The sequence below is a fragment of the Lissotriton helveticus genome, chromosome 8 (genome assembly GCF_964261635.1).
Source record: "Lissotriton helveticus chromosome 8, aLisHel1.1, whole genome shotgun sequence".
Classification (NCBI taxonomy): Eukaryota; Metazoa; Chordata; class Amphibia; order Caudata; family Salamandridae; genus Lissotriton; species Lissotriton helveticus.
The window spans coordinates 1,169,798,922-1,169,819,383 of NC_136069.1; the positions used below are offsets into that span (position 1 = coordinate 1,169,798,922).

The 20,462-nt window shown below is 42.4% G+C and overlaps 1 protein-coding gene across 1 annotated transcript in view; it reads left to right on the forward strand.

The window, feature by feature from the left end:
* Positions 1-20,462, forward strand: part of LOC144771909 (protein-lysine methyltransferase METTL21C-like) — a 91,619-nt gene that overhangs the window by 61,172 nt on the left and 9,985 nt on the right. The window contains exon 2 of the mRNA XM_078656146.1: positions 3,843-3,997. Within this exon, the coding sequence (XP_078512272.1) occupies positions 3,843-3,997 (155 nt within the window). The remainder of the gene's footprint in view (positions 1-3,842; positions 3,998-20,462) is intronic.

Sequence of the window (20,462 nt, forward strand, 5' to 3'; positions counted from 1 at the left end):
GTCTGATGTAATTAATGATATGTTATATTGTGAGGTCTTATATTTTGTTGGAAAAGATGTGTGAAGTGGTAAAGAGTGTGTGCTGGGGTTAAGGTTGACTTTGCAAGGTGAGGTTGAGCCACGAGATGAAGGTAGCACCTTAATGCATGAACTGTATGTAATGTAATGTAAGGGGGTTTTATATAGCGCGACTATCACTCCAAGGAGCATCTTGGCGCTTCGAGAAAGCCGGCAGGGGTAAAATGGCACTAGGTTAGCTATATCTCAGGTGGATCGTGTCGCTTCATATTAAACTCTTACATAGCGTGTCAGGTAGGCTATATATCCAGGTTTTTAACGATTTTCTGAAGACTACTTCTGAGGTTGTTTGGCGAAGAGGCAGGAGTAATTTATTCCAAGCCTTAGAGCCCAAGACCGCCAGTGCCTTTCCTCCCCTAGTTTTTAGCCTAAAAGTGGGGATGGTAAGAAGATTGGCGTTTAAGGATCTCAGATTCCGTGAGGGTTTATAACGCTCAAACATCGACTGGATGTAGCTGGGCCCCTTGAGTGGTAGGCCCTGAACGTAATTAAAAGAACTTTAAAAAGCACCCTCTTATGTATCGGTAGCCAATGGAGGACATCCATTGCTGCTGTGTATGACTTTTCATTGTTTATGCTTGAACCACTGTTAACATGCTAGTTAACTTTAGGTCCTTTTCAATATTAGGTTTTAAAGGGATTTCATTGATTTTTAAAAGTAAGTTGTGGGATTGATGGCGGGTGTGTTTGGTATAGGTATGCGGGCACATGATGATGGTTGTGTGGAAATATGGTGGTGGGTGTGTTGGCGTATAATGTTGACTGTCCATATGAAGGTGGGAGTGTTGTTTATAATGTTGGTTGTGTGCACTTATGAATTTGAGTATGTTGGCATAGGTTGCTGCTGGTTGTGTTTAGTTATGATGGTAGTTGTGTTGACTTATGATGGTTGCTATGTTGATGTCTGCATTAGTTTAAATGATTGATGGATGTCTTCTGCCTCTGTCACGCTGTGTGTCCTCTGCTTCCACTTCATCCAGTAGTTGGACCCCTCACTACCCTCCAGCCCCTGTATGTGACTTTGTACCTCCTGGAGACACTCTGCACCCCCAGGCTCACCCCTCCTGGTTCTTGTGTGTCACTCTGCCACCTATAGCTCTTCAGTTTGCTCCCACATCTACCTTGAATACCATCTGTGTATTTCCCATCTACCTGGCATTCTCTCTTAGTGTTCATGCCCCCTGCAGCCCCTTGGTTGCCCATGTCCCTCCTGGAACCCTGTGAGCTGCCATACCCCACAACAGCTAAACCTCTGTCCACCCTTCTGCTACCCTATCACCCCTCTAAGTGTGCTCTGCCTGTCCTGCGACCCCACCATATGAGCTCCCTGCCTTAATCCAGACCCTTTGTGTGACACCCTCCTTCCCCTCTATGTTACTTAGGCCCCCTGTAGCTCTAGTCTACTCATTCCCCTTTCAGACACTCTTTGTGCCCCGTAACACCTGCAGACTCCGCAACCCCACAGCCTCTCTCTGTACCCCACCTCTTCTTCATGTGTCCCCATCCCCTGCAGGCCCTATGACTCTGCACCCATACACCCAGAGTCCCGACCTGTCAGTTCTACATATTAATGTGCCTCCAAACTCAGGGCAGAACTTGTATTCTGCTTTTACTTGTCTCTGTAGCTCGTCTCTGTTTCTGCCCCCGTCTGTAATGCCCCCACTCCCTGGGATTCTGTTAAACCCCTTACTCTAGCAACACTTTCTTGTTAGGAAATGTATCCTGACGTTCGTGAACTTAAGGTGGGATTTTATTTAAAGGGTCAGTAAGGAGCTTCTTCAAAACCCATAAATCCCCAGACTCATTTATATTGTAAATTTAAACTCTCAAGGGAGGGGTGGCAGTAAAAAGAAATCTGCGCCTGCTTTCACCAAGGGCAGGGGTAGTTTGAGCTATCGCCTCTCATCTTGCCCAGTGGAGGGAAGGGGGGAGTTTTGCTGCTGCCCCTTCTCAAAATGACAAAGTGAAGGGCTGGGGAATTTGTTTTGTATCCATCACATAGGGACCGATTAGGATCGCGGACAGACCTGCATCCGTCCGCGACCCCGGAGGTGGAGGGAACGTCCGCAGGGGCTGCGGCGTTCCCTCCAGTGCAATTAGGATGTGACCGCCACCCTGGCGATCACATTCTCAATATTTAACATTGTGGCGGGTGCTGCTTGAAGCAGCACCCGCCGCAAGGTTAAATATGCATGCTTAGCATTTGCATGCACAAATCGGCAGGCACCGCGCGGTGCCTGCCGCTTCGTGCATGCAAATGCAGGGGGGTACCATAGGTACCCCCCATGTGCAACCACCACCCCCCTTCACCAAAAGTCCGTATGCCTTTCCACGGCGGAAATGCCGCCTTGGAAAGGCATAAACATGCAGACATCCTAATATGCCTGGCGGTGTCTGATAGACACCGCCAGACATGTTAGAGCTTTTCTGCCGCGGTCGGAAGACGACCGCGGTGGAAGAGCAGCGGACGGTCTTCCTGAACCCCCAGCCATCCTTATCTGGCGGGGGGTCTTTGAAGGCTCCGCAGCGGTTTTTCCGCATCCCCCGGGCCGGCGGACACTTCCGCCGGCCCGGAGGATGCGGAAAAACCGCAATTCTAATCGTCCCCCTAATTCCTTTACTGTGATGAAGGAGGTATATAGTGCCCCCTGCATTGCCCAACAGCGAGGGGGGCATAAATATTAAAAAACAAAAAGCCCTGAAAATGCCAAGTTATAGCTAACTGAGTAAATCATAATTTGACGTGCCATAGATAGATGGCAAACTCACAGCCCAAATCCAATGCGCAGTACCTCAGAACTTTACTACCAACAAATAACAGGACATCATTACCTAACAATATATAACCAAATAAATACATTACACTGTATTCATCGTGATGTCATCAATAATGTGAATAGAGGTCTGATTGTCCACCACATGACTCTGGTCCCTTTCACCAAACTCGGATTTTAACTCCGCCCCCTTTTCACACCCGGCCTCCCACGACCAAATGTGCATCCTGGAAATGTATCTCCAAATGTGATGTACATTTCCAGGAACCACTTTGAAAGTATCCCTGGCATGCTGGCCACAGTCCAACATACATTTTTGTGTTTCTGTGAAAATCTACTATGGCATACATTGTGGTCTTTCACTAAAGTGGCACCACAAAAAATAGTAGCTGACTAGCATCGACAAATCAAGAGACTACTCTGTTATCATCTTTGCAGTTCCTCTCCCTTGCACATGGTGTTTTTGATGACAGAGGCAGCGGCCACTACATCATTGAGGAGGCAACCCCCCCCCCCCAATTTAAAGGGTCAGGGGTACCCAGAGATGGGAAGATGGTGCATCCATTTTATTTTGGTCACTGGCCTGCTACTGCCTGATTCCAAATCAAGTTTTTAGTCTTTATTACACTTTGCAACTCTGAATCTGTTTCCAAATCAGGATTGCTCTACAATCAGTCGCATCAACAACTAAGCGTGTTTAAAATGTGACCAGCACAGCACCACCTATCAGAAAAATTGTTAAATTGAGCCTCAAAGAGCAATGTTAGAGAGTCTCACATGCAATTACCTTCACTCAGTATTATCTGCCAGCAGCAGCCGGCACAGTTAAGCGCGTGGGGCGGGGCAGAGCGCGGCGGGGGTGGGGCAGACAGAAGACAGAATTGGTGGTATTTATCTGTTTAATTATACCTATTCTGTTGTCTGTTGGAAAATATGTGGTAGCTTCTGTAATGGAGTTGATGAAAATCTAAACCTCTTTTACTCTTGCAGATATCATACAGTACTCCAAGCTAATTCCCCAACCAGAAAACCCATGGACTTCCAACTTCTACTTCATACCCAATAAAGACAGTTTCTGGTATGCAGGCTATGAAATCAAGATACAAGAATCCTTCGATAGCTTTGGAGCTGTTGTGTGGCCAGGAGTAAGTTTAACATTTTTCCTACTGTCTTATACATTTTACAACTAAAATGATTTAAACATAGCATTTGTAATAGGGCAGTGCCATAACTATGATGTTGGTTATCTCAATAGTCATTTGATAGGTTTCACGTTGCTGGTTGTGAATTGTGTTTGTACTGAAACTTAGGTTTTTAAGGTTTCTAAATGTATACTTCGTAACTGTAGTGTGTTCTATTGAAATTAATTAGTTACAGTTTTACTGTTAAAAGCAACATTTTGATATTTTCTAACTTTAAGAAAAAAACTGTCATTGTCATCTACATGTCCTAAATACATTTCCAACTGACATTGAACAAATGCATTTGTAGTGCTAATCCTTTATCTCAACCCTTAACCTAAACCCAAACTTTTATATTTAATCCTATATCCTTAACCTGTTACGCTTCATGCTTTAAATGTAACTCTGTGCCAATAACTAAATTCCTGTGCCCTTAACCATAAACCCTTCACCCTACACCCTATATTCCTAACCCATAATCCATTAGCCATAACACCTATTCTCTATAGCACAAAACCCTAACCCGATGACCTTAACTACTATACCCTTAACCCCTACTCTGTAACACCTTAACTTTATATCCTAAACTTTTCATCTTTAACCTCATACACCTAACCCAATACTATTAACCCCAATACCTTTAATTCCTATAACCTAACCCCAACCCTTAACTCCTAATCCTACACCTGTAGCTCCTAACTCTCAACTTCTAGCCACTTAGTCACATAATATATGTAAATGTATTGTGATTTATATAGCGCACGTATCACCCGAAGGCATCAAGGCGCTTGCCTTGGGAACCCGTCCTGGCTTTTCCCTGTGAGATAACCCCAACTGGGTATCCCCAGGGTGAAAGCCAGGCATCCCGCAGCGGGTGGGCCGCCGTAGTGGAGATTAAGCAACTATTGCCCAGAGTTGCAGCGTAGGACCCCATGATTAGAATAGGCACCGAGGCGAGAATTATCGAGTGCGTGGACATTTTGGGCTCAGGACCCTGCCGCGTCGGGAATTGAACCCTGGTCCCGGGCCAGACCTCTGCATCAGGGTCTTCCGCTCTAATCAGTGAGCCACACTCCTCCACTCTAATATCTAATATATACCATAAGTGTTATTTTCAAAGTTTAAAGGCAACATCAGATTAATAAAGATAGAGGTGGTCAGTGACCCGAATGGAAATAATGTTCTTGCTCTCAGGCTGGACCTGGGTATGAAGTCAATTGGGAACTCGCTAGCATTAAAACCAATTTTATATCAGGTATGAATAAGGACAAACCAGGTTTTGCTAAGTATTTTAAAGACTTCCATGAGATCTGGAAGAGCAATAGTTCGAAAAACTTGCTCTCGTTCCGCCACATTGCTAACACTTGACCAGCTCTAGACTGTAAGGAATTTTGGACTAACCCTGAGGAAATAACGCTGGCAATTGTGCAACATGTTAAAGGCAAATATTGGTGTCGCATAAAAGCGAGGCAGAGGGGAGAACCTTTGAAGTGATTGTCGAATTTTTAATTTTCTTCACACTTTGTACAGTACATGGACCGGCTTTTCCTTAACTGAAAAGGTCGCCATAAATCAGTTTTAGGCTGGGCACAGCACTTAGCCAGCTTTGAGCTTTATCGAAAATTGAACTGAGAAAAGAATGGCTTTAACCTCCTGCAGTTGTGAGCAAGAGGGTGACAAAACTATATTGCACTTTATGCCACATTGCAACATGTCCTTCAAATCAAGGAGGTTTCACTTACAACCTCTTTTTATTAGATTTAACATCAAACACTATAACGCTGCTTTGTCTTTATGTCTCAGAGCTGACTGATAAATCTTTCATACCAGTAGCTTCTTACATCTATGCCCCTTAGAAAGTCACTAGAATTGACTTCCCTGACGTACATCCTCCTACATGATCCATTAAACCTGAGGGAAAGAACAGCAAAAGGCCCTACTGGAATAAGAAAAAAGTATGCACACCCCTCTGGAGTACAGAATTTTTTAAAATAAAAACCAAAATGGCATATCATCAAGGCAGCGTAAAACAATTATCGCCGCTTTTGCGTCCATTTTCGGTTGAAAAGCAGCGATACTTATATCGCCTTATCAGCAAGGTCAGGCTATCGCGTGAATCCTTGCCTTAGCGCCCTTTCCACCAACGACCAGCTTTGCATCTCTAATGAGATGCAAAGTGGGCGTACCTTGCCAAACTTCCATGGAGAATGTCGCTAACTGACATTACTCCAATCAACAAGGATATCGCTAACCTGCTCAGCAATATTAAAAGTAGAGCTAACCGTGCTTAACGTAGGTTTCATTATGCCTGCTTCAAAGCTGACTTAGCCATAATATCCAATGGGAGGTGGATATTACGCCTAAGTCCACCCTGCCCTATCAGCAAGGTATCGCCTGTCGCAGTGCGATTATCGCTGGATTTCCAGCGATAATCGCACAGTTTCGTGGCTAAAGCTTGGATTTCTATCGCTTTGGAGATAAGCTTTGCTGATAGCACGCTATCTCCGCGATAGAATCTAACAATAGCCGGCGATAATGATCTTAGCGCTAAGTGCGCTTAGCCATAATTATCGACGGTTGCTGCTTATATGCCCTGAAGTTTAAATAAATTGTGAACAGAAATACTATTTTTGAGTGAACGCTGGTTACAAAGCAGATATCATTCAAAAAGACACACAAGAGAGGCACATTGAGTATAATCCTGAAGGAATATGAATTTTATTAGACATCACGATGTGACTCCATTTAAAATGACCTGAATATTGTTGATGGCTGGAGCAGTATCCTTACTGTTTTGATTTGCCCCTAAATTTGGCACTTGGGCTCGTAACAGAGAGTTGGGCTTTTATTTCTAGACCTGTGACTATACATATTATGAAGCTTGCCAAACAATATTTGTTTCGCTTTCTTGAGTAACCACTAATGCATTTGTTTCTCTGCAGTCTTCCTTCAGTGTCGACTTTGCAATAGCAAGTTTTTCTTTTTTGCCCGTTTTTTAAACTAGGGGCCATATTATCAAGCAATGGTAATACATTATCGCCGCTTTTATCGGCAGGAAACTGCCACTGAAGCGGCGATAATGGGCTTGATAATATGCCCTTGTGAATTCCCATAGAAGCCCAGGTTCTGGTTTTAACCTGGGCTTCTATTGGAATTCACAAGGGCATATTATGAAGCCCATTATCACCGCTTTAGCGGCAGTTTCCTGCCGATAAAAGCGGCGATAATGTATCGCCCTTGCTTGATAATATGGCCCTAGATTTTTTATTTATGAAAAAAAGCTGTTCTCCAGCCTTCTATTCTAGGTATATTCACCCACATTATTTCTGGGGTCAAAGTTTTGTTTACTCTTCTAAATGTTTATAGAACAAACTGACTTGGTCGATGTGGAATATATTTGTGTAAATAATCATGTTATTGAGACCCCACAGTGACCCCACATTCTATCAATTAGCCTACAATTTTGCTTTTAAACTAAGGTGATTGTATTCCAAATTACAGATTCATTTAATTGTGGGATAGTCGGCCCTAACCAATGATCCGGGATGCACTAAATCGCCATCTTTAACAATCAAATCAAAGTGCAGGAGTATGTACACTGTACCTAAAACAACAAGAATCACTACGTCACTTATTACGCACTTCCACCTACCTGCTGAATGAACGTAAATAGTGGCACCATAATGTTTATAATCAATTTGGTACCAGAACGTGTCGGCAAGCAGTAATTTTTGTACGTAGGGAGAATTTGAGCAGTGACTGTACATCTCATAAAATTTAGGCTAGTGTGGATAAGTTATTCACTGCAAAAGAGCCGTAATTGGGAATATGTGTTTAATTTAGGAAGCATTTGTTCAATGCTAAATTATTCCGTTTGGGGTTAGGCAGCTAGCAATACAAGACTTCCATATTCATATGGGAAGATTACCTCTTGACATATGCCTGAACTGTATACAAACTTCATGCTATTCTTTCCCACAGGTCTCGGCTGCTTACAGTGAGTTTTATTTTACTTGTGGTTTTAGAATATGTAGAATGGTTTTAACCCCTTCGACGCTGATGACGAGCTGGGCTCGTCATGAGGTAGCCTCCTGCTACGCTGATGACGAGCCCAGCTCGTCACGTAAAGTGCGCTTTGAAAAATCTCAGAGTACGAGCGGAATTCCGCCCGCACGCATGCGGTTAATGTAGCCTAATAGCCTTATAGCCCACCGGCCATTAAAGTCCGGATCCAGTGTTTCGGTGAGAGCCCTTAACAAGGGAGCGGGACTTTAACGGCCAGTATAGCCGAGCCACGGACGGCTATAAGGCTATTAGAACATTCTGCCACTAGAGGGCAGAATGTTCTAACAAATAAAACAAAGGCCCCTCGGAGCCTGAGGAGTTTTAACTCTCCTCGGCTCCGGGAGGCCTTTGTTCATAGCAACAGCTGTGAACAAAGACAACGTGGAATGTTGCTCTGCAGACTTTTACCGGACCGTAGAAGCACGGAGCTCTCCATTGTATTCAATGGAATGCTCCACATTCCAATGTTCTAATGTCTTTTATCAGGGGCAACAACTGGCTTTTTCCACCTTTGCTGATAAATGTAAAAATTGCATTTGGGTTGCATTTTGCCGAAGCTTGGCACTTTTTTGAACACGCTGTACTTTTGTTACAAGGAATTATATGGTTTTTATTAACTGAAATAAAAGATTGACTTCACTTAAAAACATATCAAAATAGATATTAAAATATAACACAGAGCCTTGGAGAGCCTCTACTTATATCTTTTAATATTATAATATGTGGATCTCCAAATCCACTCAATACCAAATTAAGATAAAAGTATATGATTAAATAAGTATATTTCCAAGTGTACAGTTTTGTCTCAATTTTTTCTATGCCTCAGACAAACTGCATTGATTAATACCCAATAACCCTAACTAGAATGAATACTATCACTTCTCTTCATAGTACTTATTATTTGGTGTTGAGTCCGCTGTAGGAGAACATTCCGAAGTCGGTTACCTTGAACCAGGAGTTTATTTTAGTATTGGGAATAAGAGTGTTTAACAATTGGAAGGGAGAGACCGTCTATGCGGTAGAGTTGCCCCATATACGCGCCATTGTGAATACTCCGGTATTCTCGTTTTGGTAGAAAATGCCAACTTCTAGCCAAATCGGGATTACAAGTGGCACAGTTTTACCATACTCAGTATGCCTGGGGTGTAGTATTCCCACAGATAAATACTTTGCAGGAGATTTACCAAAAAGTCACACAAAGCAGCACAGCCCCCCGCGAGTCTGCGCTGCATTGTGCGACAGCGAGGGAGCAGGAAAGCGCCATATCTTCAGAGATATGGTGCTCTCTCCTCTTTTGCGCCGGTGCTGATTTCAGCAGGCGTGCGTCACGTACACACCTTAGGGCCATAGCACAAGGGTGTTTGCATTAGTCTAGCATAGGTTTTGTACAGGACGCTATGTGTGCACAGGTGTGTGCACAGGTACGATCTGTAGCAAAAAGGGGCAACACAAGAATCTCTGACCCCTTCTGTAATATTGTAATATCATAGTGCAGTGATGGTGCAGAATGTGAGCACATACCTATTGCTCCACGGGAGCGTTTTAAACAATATGGCTCCTTATGTCTGACAGAAGCATGGCTTTCTAGAGACTGGCTGGCCAATGTTAATAAACAGATACCCAAAGCTTTTCGTAAATACTCTTGCAATAGGGGTTGAGGTGTGTAAGTGAGCATTGCTTGTTTCCTTAACTCTTACAGTAGATACATTGTCCCTTGATGTGCAATACACATTTTTAGCAATTTTTTTGTTAAATTAAAAATATGCTTTAAAATTTTTATTGCATCCATTTCCAAATTCTTTTTTTGCTGTGTGATGCAAACCTATAGTTTATGTAGGACTGCAGCCCTCCACATAGGCTCAGATTTACCGAGGCTTTGTGCTGGTGCAAAGCAATGCTAAGTGACTCACAGCAGCACAAATGTGTTTTGCTCTGAAAAGTTGACGGCACAAAAACTGCTTTGAATTGATTTTAAATGCATCAAGTAAGCGTACCTTGAGCAGATCACTGCAAACACCCATAGGTTTTTAGCACTAATCCTGACCTACTAAAATAGCCAGACCAAGCTTGGCATAAAAATGTGATGCCTATGTGATGCAGATGTAAATAGGAAACGTATTCATTTCTATAAAAACACACATTGAATGTGTGCTGCTGTGCACAACAAATGCCCAATGTGTGCGATTGTACTGCATTTGTGTAGGCAAACACATTTCCAGTACAAATCCGATTCCAGACAGTGCACATTCACTTCTACACCATGGTGTGAGCCTGTGCATCCCACTAGGCAGCCTGGTGACAGCGCCAGTGCCAAGGAGGACAGCAACAACAGACTATCGTTAGTAGATGTTGCACTGTATTGTGATTGCCCCCTTGCGCAATACAGTGCAGCAAATGTTGTTGCTGCGGTGCATGAAAAGTCAGTCTTGGCAGTAATCTCATAAATGTTCTTTCTCTGATCACTTCTACACCTAAGATTCCGTTGTACACCCAATTTTCACAAACAGTGATTTGCTCTCCTCTGGAGATCTCATTCTTTTCATTTGAATCCATCATTTTTGCATTTTTTGTCATTTAACACACCATAATCGACCTAACTTTTCAATTACTAGCTATAAGCAGCAAGAAAAAAACTGGGAAACTACTGGATTTGGTAGCAAAAAAAATGTTGCCCCAGAGTTCATTTAGCCTCGATGAACACCGGAATTGTAGAGAATCAAAACAGCATATTGTGGCTGAAAAAGTTTCCAAAAATCTGTTCTTTGTCCACAGAATTAGCAACATTTAAATTAGATGGTCAGGAGCCCCAGCAATTTACAGGCACATATCAAATAGACCATTCTTAGGAAAACAATTTGAGAAAATATTGTTTACTGTGAGACCAACAGTCCGGTTTCAGACGACAATCAGCCATCATATCCATCAGGGATGATCTAAAACTCACAGTGGACAAAAACGAAGTAGCTGCCTTATTACTTCAGGAATTATCAGCTGCATTTGACACTGCTCACCACCAAACACTACTGCAAAGACTTCACATTATTGAAATCCATGAAAAAACTTTAAAATGCAATGCTTCTTATCTCACAGATGGACAAAGTGTAGTCTAACTACCCACTTTCACATCACCTCCTCACACACAGCACTGTGGCATTCCTCAGGGGTCCATCATATCCCCCCTATTATTCAAAATCTACCTAACACCCTTACCAAATCTGATTAAATCATACAACCTCACCTGTTACCACTAAGTAGATGACACCCCAATCATTTTAAAAATGGTTTGCCCTGATGACCTCTACAATTCAAAACTCGATGACTGTCTTTATTCCGTAAACATATGAATGATGGATGACCATCTAAAGCTCAATACTGCAAAGATAGAGATTATGCCATGTGAACATGGGCAAAACTACCAGCCTATCACCATATGGCCCAGGGCACTTGAAGCCTCTACAAAAATATCAAGAGTGGTTAGAAACGTATGAGTAAACATGTATTCAGATCTATCCTTGATACTGCATGCTAACAACATCACAAAGAATGCCTTCTACACAGTGAAAGCACTATGTTGCACTTTCTCAGGCCTTGCATACCCACATAAACTGCAAGCCATCCTCATGCTCATAATCCCCAGGCTTGACTATGCCAACAGCCTATAACTTGGCACACCCGCATTCATACAACTCATCTCAAATGCTCCTGCAAGGCTTTTTCTCCTCCTTCACCAGAGAAAACATGACTCCAGTCCTGAAATCACTATATTGGCTACCTATAGCTAGAAGGACAATGTTCAAAAGAAAGGAATTCTATACCTACAAGTTAAATGTAAACAATACAAACCAAACTAAAGTCTGCTCTCCAGGCTTACACCACTTATCGTTATACAATGATACCAAAATCCGTAGGAGGCACTGCTTTCTCAGTACAAGCATCCAAACTCTGGAACTCACTACCAGGCAGCATTAAAAGACCCATGGAGCATATACACTTCCGACCATAACCAACTGAAAACTCGGTTATTTCCTAGATAACTGTGCCACCCACAACCTTGAAAAAGAGACTAGAAAACAGTTGCACCATCAAGCTTCAGTTTACAACTGACAAAGTCAACCAGCAAACTGCTTTCTTTATGGAGATAAGCAAAAAAGAGCTGACCTATGGTTCGCCGTGGCATTATATAGATATGTATCATCATATAGAACTATTATGGCTCACAATATTGCCAAAACCATAACATGCTGTGGTCAGTACAAACTGTAACTGTAACTTATACCTCTTAAATTCCGCATAAGACATGTCTGCTATGAGGGTTATTCATCACCATCTCTGTACAGCCAAAAAAACAAACATAACCAAATAAACAGGCATGGAATAACTGAAGAGATCTGCCACATACCACTGGACGATTTGTGGGACTTTAATTTAGTTCATTAACTGCAGTTCCCAAATACCTATTTACCAATACAACCTGACCACTTGTTTACATATCACAAATATACTGCGATATTGGATGATAATGAAAATAGGCATCCTAACAGATACCTCCACTTTTCTGTCCCTCCAACTATGCCAGCGCATGACCACAATTATACGCAAATCCTAAGATTGGAGATCCAGTGTAGTTAGTAGCTAAGCAGGCTATATCATATGATCCCATAACATGATGGCCACCTAGGTGGCCATCACGAATGACATGAAAACAATTCCCATATAGGATGAAAATAAAAACGGCATCCTTCCAATCACCCACCCTGGATGGTGTAGCGTGCTACTCATGGAGGCAAGTACTTCAGCTCCCCACATAGCGGAAGTAAGTGCTACATAAATGCTGCAATACTGCAATACAATACATTACAATTTTGTCCATAAAAGGCAAAATATGTTAAAAAATGCAATGGAACTGTAACAGCATATGCAGTAGGTGTTGTATTGACACTAAATTCCAACATATGCACACAACTTAGTGAAGCCTTGTGCAAATTAAAAACACTAGAGACCTAATGCATTTCTCATCCTCAGCTAGCCACAGCAAAGAAATCTAGAACATCCTTGGGGGTCATCATTCCTTTCCCCCGCTAAACCCAGGCCTAGTCCGCCAAGGACTAAAAGTCATCTACAGTTGCCAAAGGTCCGCTGGGGTTATTCATTCACTGCGGATGTCCTGTCTGAACCCATATGGAGCAAGGCAAACAAAAAAAATTATTTTGTTTCATGAGATGTGAAACCTCCTGAGGGTAGGAAAGACAAGGTCAGCCCTGTCTAGGCTGCAAGGAGATGCGCATGTGACAAGATTCAATTGCATACTGCATTATATGGCAGGTACACTGCAACTTCACCACACAGCCTCAAGAGAAGTCTTGATGGAAGTTCCACTTGGAACCACTTGTACATGCTTAAAGGTGCATCAAGAATAATTCATATGACTTTGCCCCAAATTGTCCAATGTCTGGTAGCAATGGAGGAATTCCAATAGACCATCATGGGGATGGAGTTAGAGGAATTGTATACGAAATCTCACGCTGAATTTTTATCGATCCTAAGACCTAGTATCTAAACTGACCATGGAGTGCCTTTTCAATACCCGATCCAGTGCCCGACAGGAGACTCTCTTCTCTTCAAACAATACAGGTAAATAAATCCATATAAAATATTGCATTTAGTAGTTTTTTGCGGAATGCGCAATGAAATCTGGGGTATGATGTCATATATTAACTATCCAGTTGGACGCGCTCTGTGCTCAGCCTACCTGCCTAGTGGCATGCATACATAGAGTCTGAGGTCCTCTGCATGGTGATATTAGTAGTTGCTTGTGCATTTTGAGCAATAGTTGGTCAAGGGGTGGGAAGGGCAATCGTATTGACAATCTTAAAGACTTCTATACTTTGTGCATTGCTTGGTGGACTCTCTGCTACTCAGGAGGTGCTGGGCTGAGTTTGAGATATTCTGGTAAAAGAAAAATCTCAGTGCTGTATTCCAGATGTGAGAGTCATCCTTGACTCCCACCAGCAACTTTACTACAAATACATAAACATCCATCCTTCTTTGGAACATTTTCCAATATATGATTTGTTCTAACTTCGTGCTTATACCTGTGGTTGAAAGCCTCTACTGAAAGGCTTAACTCTAGCTGCCCACAATTTAAAATACACCCTTTCTCTCTCTAAACAATATTGAACGCTTGTACTTGCTATGAACTTAGTCTCACCAGATCTTATAGAAAGTGAAAGTGTCACAACAGTTTCAACTGTTTTCAAGTTCAACATTTTCCCATGGTTTTACAGGTATCCACAATTGATTGTCCAATACTGCGGACCATAAATAGAGACATCCCATTTTAAGTACGACCATGCCATGCACCGTACATCAGTGTGGCAACCTAATTTGCATTTGATGAATTCATGATTTATCCTGTCTGGCTTTAATGAGGTAACACATGCAAACAGCTTTTATTCATTGATGTATTTGCATGTGTTACCTCAGTAAAGCCAGACCTGTTGGCTGTAGCGCTAATGCAAATGATGATGGTGGTAGTAGTGGTTGTGGTACTGGTAGTGTTGGGGATTATGGTGGCAGTAAAGGGGTGGTGGGGTAATGTTGATGGTGATTGTAATTTGGAGATAGTAAAGCCTACTGTGGTGGTAGCTGTAAAGCTGGTAGTGGGAATTAAAGTCGTGTTAACAGTAGTGGTAAAGGTAATGGTACTGAAGTGGGGATGGTAATACTGATGGTGCTAGTGGTAATATTGGTAAATATGATCCTTATGATAATGATATCTATGGTAGTAGTAAGGGTGATAGTAATGATAATTGTAATGGGTGCAGCGGCGGAGGTAATTATAGTGGTAATGCTGGCAACAGATGCAATGGTGGTAGTGTTAATGATATTAGTAACGACTTTAAAGAAGCAGACCTGTGTGAAAACAAAAAAAGCACTTAGGTACTCATCTAAAGGTCAAGTTTGTACTAAAGAACTGACACAAACATTTAACATATTGCAGTAAACTGCAAAAATAATTAATTTCTTTATTCAATGTATCCAAGAGATGAAAAATTAAATGCTTGTTGATTGATTTACTTTTATAGACATTATATAGTTTCTTGTGCATTCCAATGCAAACACTGGAAAAGGCAGAATAACACCAACAGTCAATAGCATAACGACAGAGGGTAGTACTTGTAGTATTCTGGTGGCGCAGCTACAGCAGGAATAATTGGAGGCACACAGTATGTCTGCTGTCGTGGTCTCTAAAACTGACCACACCTATTTACAACGGGCTATTTATTAACGACCTGATGCGTACGTCAGACAATACCAAAACCAATGAGGCCCTCGCGCTGTTATCCCGCTTCCTCCTCCTTCCTGCGTCCCCTATGGTGTTGCCTCAAACATCACAACAAGACAGTACTCATCTGGGTGGATCCAGAGCCCCCCTGCATGTATATTTTTTAAGACTTGGTAATAATAAGCTCTGTGGACAGCTATGCTGTCAAGCCAAACCTAATAAGGATAGTTTAAGACTTTCTTGCACAGATCTCTAGTCAAATTAAATTTTTAGGGTCAGTTATGTCCTCTGCTGCATTTCATTGCTAACTGGTTGCTACAGGCAATCAATCAATCAAGTGACTTTTAAAGCGGGATTTTTCACCCTTGAGGGTCTCAAGGCACTGGGGGTAGAGGAGGGGAAACAGCTGGCCCGCCGAAGGCGCTGTGGTTCAGTTTAAGAGCCAGGTTTTGAGGTTTTCCTGAATTGAGGCAGTGATGGTGAGTGCCTGAGGTGGAGAGGCAGGTTGTTTCAGGTTTTGCTGCAAGGTAGGAGAAAGCTCTTCCTCGGGCCGTGGTCTTGCAGATAGGTGGGGTGGTAGCCAGGGCCAGTTGGGCAGAACGGAGGTCTCTGGTGGGTGCATGGAATGCGATGAGGTGGTCAGAGTACGCTGGTCCTGCATCTGGTAAAGCTGTGTAGGCGTCTGTGAGGAGCTTGAAGGTGATTCTTTTGTTGATTGGGAGCCAGTGGAGGTCGCTCAGGTGGCCGGAGATGTGGCTGCAGTGGGGGATGTTGAGGATGATTCTGGCGGAGGCGTTCTAAATGTTCTGCAGTTTCTTGAGGAGTTTTTTCTAGGTGATGCCGGTGTAGAGTGTGTTGCCTTAGTCAATTCTGCTGCTGATGAGTGCATGGGCTACACGCACAGTTACACGTACAGTACAAGTATATGTGTATCTGATCTCTCTTCTCTTGGTCACTCCAACTGTGTCTTGCTGCCTTAATTCCCATCCCTTGCTTAATATAGACTTCAGCCCAAGCAGCAATGGCATACCAGTGGTGATTGGTGACTTGTATCCGAGCCAGGGTGATGACTCCTTTCAGGAAATCTATTTTCCTTTCAAGATCTTGTCATAAGGGTTAACTTGGCAAGAAGAATGTCTTCCTATCCGTCTGACTATGAGGTGAAAACAATATTAGCATTTTCTGCACCCTCCCTTTCAGGACAGGATAGTGGAACGCCAGAAGGCTGTGCAATGCGCATTTATGCAGCATATGCCAACGCCATTTTCAGGCTGAAATTCAGGGGCTACAGGCATAAAAAGAATGAATATGATAGCCGGTTCATTTGAAGAGGAGTCTGCAGTTCTAGTACACGAAAATCTGACTCATTTGGATTAGGAATGTTTCACAAACATAAGCACAATAGACTGTCGGTGTAGTTATAAAAAGCTACCCACGACTGGGTTATTTAGCATTTATTATAATTTATTAATACGCAAGAAATTATCAATCAGAAATTTCTTTCTGATTAAATCCCCGCACGTCTTTCTGCTTTATCGAGTCTTCCAGGGCAAAATTTACAACGTGTTACGATTTCAGCCACGCCACAAATATTCGTGAATGCACTTGTGCAGGGAACATTATATGCTGGTATTTTGAACATCAGGCTCACTACCTCATCCTGGCAACCTGCCCAACATACGCTAGCTAGTCACTTGGAATATTTTTAGCATGGCTGAAATCGTCACACAGTGTTTTTAGGTGTCCATTAACTGCAGTGGGTTCAGACTTTGATATTTGTGCAGGACTCATTATAATATGTTGTGTTCCATCAGAGCAAAGTAAACCATAAAAGTTGTTCACCTCGAAGTTAAAAACCATTAAAAATGGAAATTGGCAAACAAAAGCGCCTTATGGCTGAAAGGGCTCTGGACTCCTCTTTTTATCAGCAAATAAAATCCATACAAGCAGAATATAAGCAAACCTTATGCAAGATATTCAAATGTAAAGACATAGTACATTTTGGAATTTCATTAATGAACTGGACCACTCGAGACAGTTAGATATCAGAAAATTGAGTCAGCACCGTGGCATGAGAGCTCCATCTATTGGAATTATACCCTGATGGCGATACAAAATCTCCATTGCAAGGGAGACATAATTAACATTGACACGCAAAGTATAAGATTTGCGATAAAAGAAGGCAGATGTAGTGGTGCCCCAGGTCCCAGTGGGATAGCCCACTCAGTGTTAAAGGCTGATTTGGATTTTTGGTCAACCTGGCGAACCCCCTTCTGCAAGCAATAATTTCAACTGTCCTTAGTTACAGACTTCTTGCAAGGATCCTGTCTCTGCCCACTTTTCAAAAAAGGCAATTGTTTGGACCCAACCCGCTACCGCCACATTGCCTTATTATTGCATAGAGAAAGCTATTAAAAGAATTAGAAGCATGGATGGAGGATAAACAAATGATTCCATTTTACCAGTCAGGTTTCAGGTCAGCACTGTAACGCCTCACTCCGCCACTTCAGAAACGCAAGGCTGCACCATATTTACAAGAAAACGGTGCAGCCTTGCATTTTCCCCTGAGCTAGCTACACTTAGCTGCCTAGCGCCAATGCAGGCACCCTTGAACCATAGTGCAAGGTGTCTACGTGCAGGGGAAGATTGTTTATGTGTAGGAAGGTGTCCCTTCCTGCACATAAACAACCTTTAAATTTCATTTTGTCATTTCTATGTGTGCTGCTTAATGCAGCACAAATTCAAGTTACAAAATGTCATTGTTTTGAAAGATTGTGTGCAGGAAGGGACACCTTCCTACACATAAACAATCCAGGGCGTTTTGCTTTTTCCATGTGTGCTGCACAAGGCAGCACACATGGAAAAAGCAAAAACAAGGAGGAATAAAGCATTTCACCACGTTTTGCCAAGTTAAGACCAGGTTTTGCCTGGTCTTAATTTTGGCGCTGCCTCCTATTTACAACTCCCTTATAACCACCGCAACACCCACTGCCCACCCCTTTCACACGAAGCATAGCATGAAAGGGGGCCTTATTTACAAGGCAGCGTTAAGCCACGTTAAGTGGCTTAGCTGACTTGTAAATAAGGCGAAACCCCTATCGCCACAGGAACGTCGGAAAAAGGGACATTCCCGTGGTGATAGGGGCTTGTACTCTCATTTGAAGATTAAGCTTACTCTAGATGAATCTAAATCAAAGGTAATGATTTTTGGGAAATATGGAAGTAAAGCCTCGAAAAATGGTATGTTGGCCCAGCAATTGTGAGTTACACTGCTGTGTATAACTACCTTGGTATCTGGTTCACAGAAAAATGGTCTCCTAGGCATCGATTAGCAAACTTAAGGTAGAGAGAGGCTGGTCTCACCTTTGGATTATGCAGACTTCAAGCCAAACTTTAAAGCCCCCCATCCTCTATAACCGTAATGGTAAATAGAGTGAAACTATCCCCAGCCCTGACCTATGGACATCAATGGTTGGATTGTATCCACTTTGGACCAGGTGCAATATAGTGCATATAGGAAACCTTTCCATCTGACAACTAGCTGCTCGACGGCACAGCTGCACTTGGAGTTTGGTTTATAAAGGCAAGATTTAGCCAGCAAAGCAGACGTCGTAAAATACTGTCATCTGGTATAAATACGATTCGTTCATCCATCTCCTGTGGTCAGTAGGGAGCAGAAAACCTACTTAAAACAGATACTGCTAACGAAAAACGTAACCACCTGCAATGAAGCTGCAAAGCACTGTTTGAATACAAAGGACATAACAGAACTCTGTTGATATGCAAAATATTTACATATTGTTTTTTTGTTTTTTTTTAACTCCTTGAATCTCCTTCATGCTAGCTAACCTGGGGCCATATTATCAAGAAAGGGTGATACATTATCTCCGCTTTTATCGTCAGGAAACTGCCGCTAGAGCAGCGATAATGGGCTCGATAATATGAACTTTTGAATTCCCATAGAAGCCCAGGTTCTAGTGTTAACCTGGGCTTCTATGGGAATTCACAAGGGCATATTATCAAGCCCATTATCACCGCTTTAGCGGCAGTTTCCTGCCGATAAATGCGGCGATAATGTATCGCCCTTTCTTTATAATGTGGCCCCTAGTCTTTCTAACCTTTTAACTTTTTAGATGAATTCTAGTCATTGATCACAACTTAGCTATATATGTGTTGTAAGTAGTTTTTGTATCTGTGTTTGTAAGGGTTTTAATTAATCACTATGGACTTACTATTCTGTTACGAGCCTTGAAGAGTTCGAGAGGTACTCGGGTGTGGTGAATTTGTGCATCAATGGCTAGCAAAGTAGCATGGAAAGGAACAGCTTCCATCAAAGCCAAACTGCTCCCCTCCACAGTGCTCAGAAAATACATGTGCACATGCCACCATCAAGGGCCTCTTTTGTTTTATATCCAGTGCTATGAAGCAGCCACAGAACCAACACATAAAAATAGGGCAAGATCAACTTGGAGGCCAGCATCTCTGTGCTAAAGAGTGCCATAGAGTGTGTCACATGGCTGTTAAATCAGTGGTAAATCAGCCATAAAAATTAAATGAAACCTTCCCTTCTAACATTCCTAAAGTGTATTTATATAGCTCCTGATATCATAGTTCTGTCAGTTCTTGGCACTGAAATTAACAGGTGTTCCTATTACAAATCTCCCTTCTACTAGAGTTTTTTTGACCTGCTGAGGATTAAAAGCAACCGTGGGATTCATATCCTATCAATTGCATATCGCCCACTGATGTCTGCAGTTAGTTTTCAACACACTGAGCTGTCTTCTCATGCATAATGGACACTTCTAGTAACTGGAGTTTTTACATGCATGCTGAGAGGTTCCTGCTGCCAATCTTCCCCATGTTGCAATGAACTGTGAAAAGAAGTTTAATTAAATTGGCTTAAATACAGCCAACCCCCCCTACATAATTATTAATAATCTCCATACATTCTAATTGCCTGACCTAGGTGAATGACTGTTGCCAGGTGCTGGAGAGGGACAGCTTGAAAAGCAGCCTTGTTAAGGCGGTTCAGCTGCCCTTTGAAAGGCTCACTTTTTAATGGTGTAACCCTGAAATATT